Source organism: Ornithorhynchus anatinus, unplaced genomic scaffold (assembly GCF_004115215.2).
Source record: "Ornithorhynchus anatinus isolate Pmale09 unplaced genomic scaffold, mOrnAna1.pri.v4 scaffold_264_arrow_ctg1, whole genome shotgun sequence".
NCBI classification, from domain to species: domain Eukaryota; kingdom Metazoa; phylum Chordata; class Mammalia; order Monotremata; family Ornithorhynchidae; genus Ornithorhynchus; species Ornithorhynchus anatinus.
Window position 1 is genome coordinate 3,408,625 of NW_024396743.1, and position 9,314 is coordinate 3,417,938.

Below are 9,314 nucleotides of genomic sequence, written 5' to 3' on the forward strand. Positions count from 1 at the left end.
GCATTTCAGTCACGCATTTATCGAGTGCTTGCTACGTGCAGCGCGCCGTACTGAGTGCTCGGGAGAGGACAGTGAGACCCAGTCGGTTGACACATTCCCCCGCCCACGACGAGTCTAGAAGGGGAGGCAGACGTCAATACGGATAAATAATTTATCGATCCGGACGTGAGCGCTGTGGGGGGGGGCGGGGAATATCAAACGCCCAAAGGACACAGATCCAGATCTGCACTCATGTACATATCACAGCACTCGTGTACGTTCCTCAAATATAGCGATTTTAATGTCTGCCTCCCCCTCTCTTTGTGGACGGAGATTGTGTCTTTATTGTTCCAGTGTATTCAGTCGTCTTTATCGAGTGCTTACAGTGTGCAGGGCACCGTACTGAGCGCTTGGGAAGAGGACGATACAACCAGAAATAGACGCATTCCCCGCCCACAACGAGCTGAGAGTCTAGAGGCGGAGACGGACATGATTAGAAAGAAAGAAATGACAGATGTGGACCTAAGCGGTGTGGGGCTGAGGGGGGATAATAATAATGTTGGTATTTGTTAAGCGCTTACTATGTGCCGAGCACTGTTCTAAGCGCTGGGGTAGACATAGGGGAATCGGGTCGTCCCACGTGGGGCTCACAGTCTTCATCCCCATTTTACAGATGAGGGAACTGAGGCACAGAGAAGTTAAGTGACTCGCCCACAGTCACACAGCCGACAAGTGGCAGAGCTGGGATTCGAACTCATGAGCCCTGACTCCAAAGCCCGTGCTCTTTCCACTGAGCCACGCTGAAAGGGAGCGAGTGAGGACGACACGGAAGGGAGTGGGAGAAGAGGAGAGGGAGGCTTAAGTCAGGGAAGGCCCCTGGGAGGAGACGGACCTTCGAAAAGGCTTCGAAGGAGGGGGGGATCTGAGGAGGGAAGGCGTGGCGGGCCAGAGGCGGGACGTGGGCGAGGGGGTCGGCGGCGAGGCGGACGCGGTCCCCTCCCCCGGCCGACCCTGCCGCCTTCCCTCCTCGGGCAGAACGCGCTGTACCAGTCGTGCCACGAGGACGAGAACGACGTCCAGACCATCTCCCACAAATGCCAGGTCGTGGGGCGAGACCAGTACGAGCAGATGGCCAGGAGCAAGAAACACCAGGACCGCCAAGAGCTCTACTACCTGGCGGGCACCTACGACCCCACCACGGGGCGACTGGTCACCGCCGACGGGGTGCCCATCCTCTGCTGAACCCCCGCCCGGGCACGTGGTCCGAACCTCGGCCCTCCCCGGTCCCCCCAGTCAGTGAAAACTTGAAAACCCCGTTCCGTTCTCCGCTCAAAGGACTCGTGCCCTTCCCAGCAGCCCGCGAGAGGTTGGCACGACGGAATCCGGCCAGGGCAGAGCCCGCGAGACGGGCATAGGGCCCCGTCTCGCCCAGGAGCCCCTTCCCCTTTCCCCCCTTCCCCGGTCAGGACCTTCTCCACAGGTGAGGCGGAGTCTGAGTAAATATGCAAAAACCCATCACAGCAAGATTCAGGCTTTTTTTCGTTCGTCCGGATGTCTGTTCGGTTGGGTTTTTCTTTGGTGTGCGTGCGTTTGTTTGTTTGTTTGAATTTTCCCTGGAAAGAGAGATCTCTTTGGCTTCAGAACCCAGCACCCCCATCTCCCAACCCAAACCCCATTTCGTGCTCATCTCCTCCCTCCTCCCCTGGATCGCCAGTTCTTTGAGAGATTAGAATTCAAGCCATATTTTCCTAGTACCTCTGACTGTCTCCCACCAGGGAAACCAGAAATCAGGTGTATTGTCTATTTATTTCTTCGTGTAAATATTGTATTTCTTCGGGGAAGTTTTATGGAAAAAAAAACAAATGGAAAAAAAGGGGTTTTTTTGGTTTGTTTTTGTTTTGTTACTGCAAGCGTGTGTGAGGCGGGAGGGATTAGGGGTTTGGGGGTGGGCTGGGTTTTTTTTTTTTCCTTTGAAAATGCACTGTTTTCCTCAGCCTAGCTGGGATCCAGGACTGGGTATTTCTGTAAAAAAAAAAAAAAAAAAAAAAAACCGAAAAAAAAATCAAAAAACAGCACTTGGGTCAGTGGGAGAGGGGGCCGGTGAAGTGTTCTTAAAACCTCCTTCTGGAACTGGGTAGAAAACGGGAAAGCACATGAGGGTCCCCTTCCTTTTCTCTGTCTCCGTCGCATGAGGGTTTCATTTGACTTTTGGGTCCCCCCCTAATCAATTACTGTAGAGGGTGTGAGTCGCTCTCATCGATAATATTCTAAATTATTCCAAAGGTCGGGGAATCAGACAAACCCGGCGTCTGGGTGGAGTCGAAATATCTTACCTCTGTTTGAAAAGAGAAAGAAAATTTAAAAAAGTGACAAATCCCCTTCCTCCCCACCTAGAAAAGAAAGAAAAGTAGCAGCAGCGAGGAAAGATTTAATTTCTCCACCACCACCCCCTTTTTTTCTTCTCCTGGATCACCCAGGTTTTCCGGGAGTCGACACTCTTACTCATTCAAGGCCGCTGGGAATTAGAATCCTTACCTAGCCGGTTGTGGGGTGTCAAGGGGTCAAATGTTTATACGGGGGGGATGTGCCCCAACCCCGCCAATTAGCTCAGTCGGGAACCCCCCAACCCCTTCCCGATCCAACTCTCTCTCTCTCGTACGTTCGTTAAAGCCAGGACCTCTACTAGAGAACTGTGATGACGATTGCCAACGATACCTCGGTTCTGGGGAAACTCAGCTGGTTCTGTTGGTTCCTTCCTTTTTAGCTCTTTTTTGGGGGTGACCCCGGTTTAAGGGGGTCTGGGGTTGGGGGGGGGGGGGGTCTCGTCCCTCCCGGGACCGAAGGGGGTTTCTCTGATGGAAAGTGACAGTCCCAGCTCAAGTCAGCCCCTAAAATATTTGCAATTGGTTAGACGCTCTGGAGCTGCGAAAAACGTAAAAGTGAAAGCAAACCAAAGCATCTTTCCTCATGGAGCCAAGAAAACACCCCCTTCTACCTTCCTCATCTCTCTGGGCTCTTTTGGGGGGAGGGTCTAAGTGGCCAGGCATCCCCCCGTGGCCCTGGACTCGCTCGAAACCCTCCCCCGGCCCAACCGGCCAGACGGGAGCCCATGTTAGTGGACAATCAACCTCAGCTTTTTTGTTTGTTTTTACGGTATTCGTTAAGCGCTTACTAGGCGTCAGGCACTGGACCGAGCGCTGGGGTAGATACAAGCTAAGCGGGTTGGACACGGCCCGGGTCCCACCTGGGCCTCAGCGTCTCAAGCCCCGTTAGATGAGGTCGCTGAGACCCAGAGGAAGGGAAGCGACTGGCCCACGGTCGCACGGCAGACGACAGGTGGAGCCGGGATTAGAACCCAGGTCCTTCTGACGCCCGGGCCGTGTCCATTAAGACGCATCCTCGGGAGTCCGGTCGCGTCGGCCCGTCCCCGGGCTATCTTTGCTTTCGCCTTCCGGTTCCTCGTCCTCTGCTCTCCGTGTGAGGTGCGGGAAAATCAGGGAAGCCGAAGCAGGAAGGCAGGTTGGAATATAGGCATCTGCGGTTCCCTGGCACCTTATCGTTCGTTATGGCACTGGTTGAGCGCTCACTCTGTGCCGAGCACTGTTCTAAGCGCCGGGGTAGACGGATAGAAATTGAGTAAGTCGGCCACAGTCCCCGTCTCGCTGTCTTAAGAAGGAGGGGAGGACAGGCGATTAATTCCTGTTCGTCAGGAGAGGAGATGGAGACCCGGAGAAGTGAAGCGACCTGCCCGAGGTCTCAAGGCGGGGATGAGGATTCGGGTCTCCCGACTCCCAGGCTGGGATCCTTCCACTAGGCCGCACTGCCCCTCGGGAAACTTTCAGTCAGCTCTGGGGGAAACTTGGGGGGGAGGGCAGGTCAAAGGTTAATGCCCAAGGGCGTAGGGCACGAGGCCCAGAGGGCTTTGCTATTCTGGATAGGGAGGTTGTCTATGCTGTGATGGGCCTGGTGCCTTTTAACAGGAAATTAGAGGGCTGCAGGTCTCCTTCGTTCTCCCACCGATATCTGTCCGATCAAATGGAGAAAAAAGAGATTCCCCCCGCCCGCCGACCTTTTCTTTTTTATGGTATTAGTAAGCGCTTACTACGTGCCAGGCGCTTTCCTAAGCGCTGGGGTAGATACAAACCAATCAGGTTGGGCACAGTCCCTGTCCCACACGGGGCTCACGGTCTTACTCCCCATTTTAGAGATGAGGTCGCTGAGGCACAAAGAGGTGAAGTGAGCGGTCCAAGGTCACCCAGCAGACAAGCGGCGGAGCCGGGATGAAAACCCGGGGCCTTGCGACTCCCAGGCCCGGGCTCTACCCACTGGGCCGCTCTGCTGCTTGGCCTTTTTTCGGCCCAAGGAAACCCCCCCGGTGGGGTCAGCGGTGATGACCAGTAATGGGCATCCCTCGAGACAGATTTTTAGCGACATCTTCTGTGGGGTCTGTTCTGGTTCAGAGGGGCAAGGAGAGGCCGCCTCCTCCCCAGAAAAATCAATTCACTGCTTCCTGGGGGCAGGGTTTGATTGAGCCGATGACTACAAGGAGCAGCTTTTTCCATTTCCCAGAGAGACCCCAGGGAAGAGATTCAAAATCTCTGGAATCAGCCCAGAAAATGGCCGAACCTTCGAGCCCGTGGCCGTCACGTACTTAATCGATCAGTGGCATTTATGGAGCGTGCAGAATGCTGTACTAAGCTCTCTTGCTTGGTCCCAAAAGGTCAGGCGCATCTGACCTCGTATTCACGCATCCCTTCATTCAATCGTATTTATCGAGCACCGACCGCGTGCGAAGCATTGAACTAGGCGCTCAGGAGAGGACGAGAGTACGACAGAGACATTCCCTGCTGCTCTCCACTTGGCCCCGCTCCCTCCAGAATAAAAAGTCCAAGGTGCTGCAATCTGATCCGTAGGTATTCCCGTCTCCGCTTTCCGGGTGGGCGTCACTAGCTCCAAGGACACGGTAGAAAGCTTGGGATGGGGAGGAATGTTTTATTTATTTTCGGGTCACCCCCTTCCCCAGTTTGGGACACACCCTGGTATCCGATTCTGTTCTGTCTCGGTGTGAGTGCAATATTTTGCCAACTGTGGATTTCCCCTTCGGTCGGCAAGAGACAAAAAGACAGGGCTCCTTGAGGCGAGAAAACTTAGGCTATATCAACTGAAGAAAAAAAACCAACAAAAAACCAGTTTGATGAAAAGATGAGGACGGCTTTGTTGGCTGGAAGTAGAATCTAAAGCTATTTTAAAAACCCCAAATACTGAAAAAAAGAGAGAGAGAAAAAAAATTTTTCTGTCCCTCGTGTCGCGTTTTCCGTTTTCCTTTTCTTCCCCCCCCCCCTTTTTTTTGTATAAATGCCGTGTGTTCCCTTCCCTTTCTAACCGTGGTTAAATGTCGTGAAAATTATTGTAAATGTGTAAAGTATATGATGATGGTTGGAGTTTTTTTTCAATGTAAACACTAAAAAAAAAAAAAAGAAAAAAATGAAAACACAACAAAGGTTTTATGAGAACAGCAAACTCTATGTAAAGGCATTTTAGTATTAAATTTTTTTATTGATAACTTGGCTTATGAATAAATATATGAAACATTGTCCAGCTCGTCTGCTCTTCCGATGCACCCGGCCCGAGGGTGTACGCCGAATGCAAAGGGTGTACAGATGCCTCCGAATAAATGCCCACGTAGGAGCCCTATTTCCCCGAAACGCGCCCTCCCATCGATTGCGAAGAGATGATTCCCCCTGGGTTGGACTGAATCCCAGAATTTTCATTTCCCTCGCTCACATTGGGACAACCTGACTTGGGATCTAGGGAAGTCTGGAGCAGGAAATACACATCCCACGACACAGAGAGAAAGTGTTGTCGACGTCTTTGCCAATCACTCGACCAAATCGATAGTATTTATCGAGCGTTTACCGCGGGCAGAGCGCTGCACTAAGTGTGAGTGTCCATCGACGGTACTTATCGAGCGCTTACTTGTGCGGGACATTGGGCTAGGCGCTCGGGAGAGTGTCGATCAATGTATTTCTGGATGACAGCATATGCAGAGTACCGTTCTAAGCGCTCAAGCGAACAATCAATATTTATTGAGCATTGCCTCTGGATGGAACACTGTACTGAACGCATGGGAGAGGGCAATACAGAGTGGGTAGCCAGGTTCCCTGCTCAAGAAGTGCTTGGCACATAATAAGCACTCGCTACTATTAATATTTTATGGTATCTGTTAAGCATTTACTATGTGCCGGGCACTGTACTAAGCGCCGGGGTAGATACGAGGTGATCAGGTTGGACACGGTCCCCGTCCCACGTGGGGCTCACACTCTTCATCCCCATTTTACAGATGAGGGAACTGAGGTGCAGAAAAGTGAAGGGACTTATCTAAGCCTGGGCTCTATCCACTAGACTACACTGCTTCTCTACTGAATTAATTCAATCTGATAGGTCACGGTAGATAGAGTAATAATTACCATAATATTCATTGAAAGAAGCAGCCCGGTTCCGTGGCAAGAGCCCTGGCTTGGGGGTCAGACGTCATGGGTTCTAATCCCGGTTCCGCCGCTTGTCTGCTATGTGACCTTGTGCGGTCACTTCACTTCCCTGTGCCTCAGTGACCTCATCTGCAAAATGGGGGGATGAAGACCGTGAGCCCCCCTGGGACAACCTCATAATCCTGTATCTCCCCCAGCGCTTAGAACAGTGCTAGGCACATATTGAGCGCTTAAATACCATCATCGTTATTATTATTAAGCGCCCACTATGTGCTGAGCACTGGGGAAAACATGGGAAAAAAAGGATTCTGGGAAAAGATGAGGTGTACAATTGGGGAGCGGAGTAAGACTCGGGGAGGGAGAGTTTTTGGAGCAGGAGGGGTTAAAGAAAAAAACCCAACCTGTACTTTGATCAAGACGAACGAGCCATTATGTGAAATGTTGAGGCAAGATAAATGATAGCATTGGGTGAGAGAGATCGATAAAAGTGATGTTTTATCAGGTAGAAATGACAGCCGGGGCTGATGGCAATTAGTTTTTAATACCCCACAAACCAATTGGGGCCCGGGGATTTTAATTGTTCCATCCCAAGGACCGGGGCAGCTCTCTATAATGAGGCGGGGGGCCGAGGCCAGAGGGTGGTCTTCAATCGCCCCACTGTCCCCTCGCAGCCTTGGGCGAGGCTGGGGAAAAGCGATGCAGAGATGATGGAGAAAATGGAAGGCGGGAATGGGAGAAGAAGAAAACGGGCACAAAGACAAAAGCTTCCCTCGTTTGGATGAGAAGCAGCTGGAGGCCTAGCCGAAAGGACGGGAGCCTGCGAGTCGGAGGATGTGGGTTCGGATCCCCCGCTCCGCCCCTCGCCTGCTGAGTGACCTTGGACAAGTCACTGAGTTTCTCTGGGCTTCTGTTTCCTCATCTTTAAATAGGGATTCAACACGGGTTCTCCCTTCTATTAATGTCCGTCTCCCCCGCTACACTCTCAGCTCACTGTGGGCAGGGAATTCATTCAATAGTATTTTTCATTCAATAGTATTTATTGAGCGCTTACTCTGTGCAGAGCACTGTACTAAGCGCTTGGAATGTACAAGTCGGCAACAGATGCGGGAACTGTGAATGTGTCCGTTTATTGTTCTGTTAATGCGTCAAATCCCCCGGTGGGATTTTCCTTATTGGATCAGCAGCTCCTCTCCCTCCCCACTAACTCAGGTGGAAAAAATAGTAGCGAATAATAATAATAATAATTGTGGCATTTGTTCAGCGCTTACTACTTCCCAGGCACTGTTCTAATCGCTGGGGTGAATCCAAGCAAGTCAGGTTGGATACAGTCCCCGGCCCACACGGGGCCCACAGTCCCCATTTTCCAGAGGAGATGATCGAGGCCCAGAGAAGTGAAGTGACTCACCCAAGGCCACCCAACACACAAGTGTACCTCAGTTCCCGCATCTGTAAAATGGGGATGAAGACTGTGAGTCTCATGTGGGACAGGGACTGTGTCCAACTTGATTACCTTGTATCTATGCCAGTGCTTGGCACGTAGGAAGCACTTGCCAAATACCATTATTATTATCGTTAGTATTATTATGTGGCCGAGCGGGATTAGAACCCAGGTCCTCCGACGCCCGGGCTCTTTCCATTGGGCCACGCTGCGTTTCACCTTGCCACGTGGCAACCAGAGCAGAAAAGGTGGGATCTGGATGGGGAGGAAGGGGGTTTCTCCATAAGTAGAAAGTGGATCTTAGCTGAGAAAATGAGCTCCAGACTATTTCCAGCCGCCCGCCCCCAAAAAATAGATAAGAAATAGAAAAACTGCAACAGTGAGGATCTAAATACGGGGAGAAACCTCTGGCCCTAAACCCAGGGGTTTCACAGAGGCTGGTCTTTGAAGGAAATAGGTCTGGGGTCTACCCCCAAAGACACGGAAGAGGCTTGGGGCAGGGCACAGGCCAAGGGTCAGCCAGAGCTGAAAAGAAACGTTTCAAACGATCCTTTTGATTCCCGAGTCTTAAAAAGCCTTGAAGATCTCGCTCTGGGTCAGAAAATGTGTTTCCACTTATGAAAAGCAGACTCGGAGGCCAGAGAAGAGAACTCGGGGGCCGTCGAGAGCCTTTGCAAAAGACGGGATAATTAGATTTTTCAACAGGGGATGCTTCGGCCGCGAACTCTGCTCCAGGATGGAGGGGGCCTCGTGATTTGGCCATTTTCCAGAGAAGGACACGACGGCGCTCTTCTCGGGGAGACCTCTGGGACGGAGTTTGGGATTGTGGGATGAGGGTAGGTGCTTCGCTTCCCAAAGTCCAGAGAGAGGACCGGGAGAGCAAGTTGAAAGCGTAGCTGATGGGAGTCAGGAAGGTAACTCATGGACTGTGCCAAAAATACCGAAGCGGCTCATCTAATAATAATAATAAAAATAATGGTATTTGTCAAGTGCTTACTATGTGCCAAGCACTGTTCTAAGCTCTGGGGTAGTTACAAGGTCACCGGGTTGTCCCAGGTGGGGCTCACAGTCTTCATCCCCATTTTTACAGAGGTGGTCACTGAGGCCCAGAGAAGCGAAGTGACATGTCCGAAGTCACCCGGCTGACAAGTGGCAGAGCCGGGATTAGAACTCACGACCTCTGACTCTCAAGCCCGGGCTCTCTCCGCTAAGCCACACCAGCTTAATAATGGCATTTTGTAAGTGCTTATTGGGTGCAGAGCACTGTACCGAGCAATAGGGAAAGAATTCAAAGGCGATATTTAGATATGGTCCCTGTCCCTTGGCGGAACTTTACAGAGGAGAGAACTGAGGCACAGAGAAGTGAAGTAACTTGCCCAAGGTCACACAGCCTTCAAGTGGCAGGGCCC

General features: G+C 51.7%; 1 protein-coding gene across 1 annotated transcript in view; it reads left to right on the plus strand.

Moving 5' to 3' along the window:
- Positions 1-2,181, plus strand: part of BAHCC1 (BAH domain and coiled-coil containing 1) — an 84,075-nt gene extending 81,894 nt beyond the window's left edge. Inside the window, 1 exon segment of the mRNA XM_029056742.2 lies at positions 1,015-2,181. Within this exon segment, the coding sequence (XP_028912575.1) occupies positions 1,015-1,221 (207 nt within the window). The 3' untranslated portion in view covers positions 1,222-2,181.
- The last annotated feature ends 7,133 nt before the right edge of the window (positions 2,182-9,314 follow it).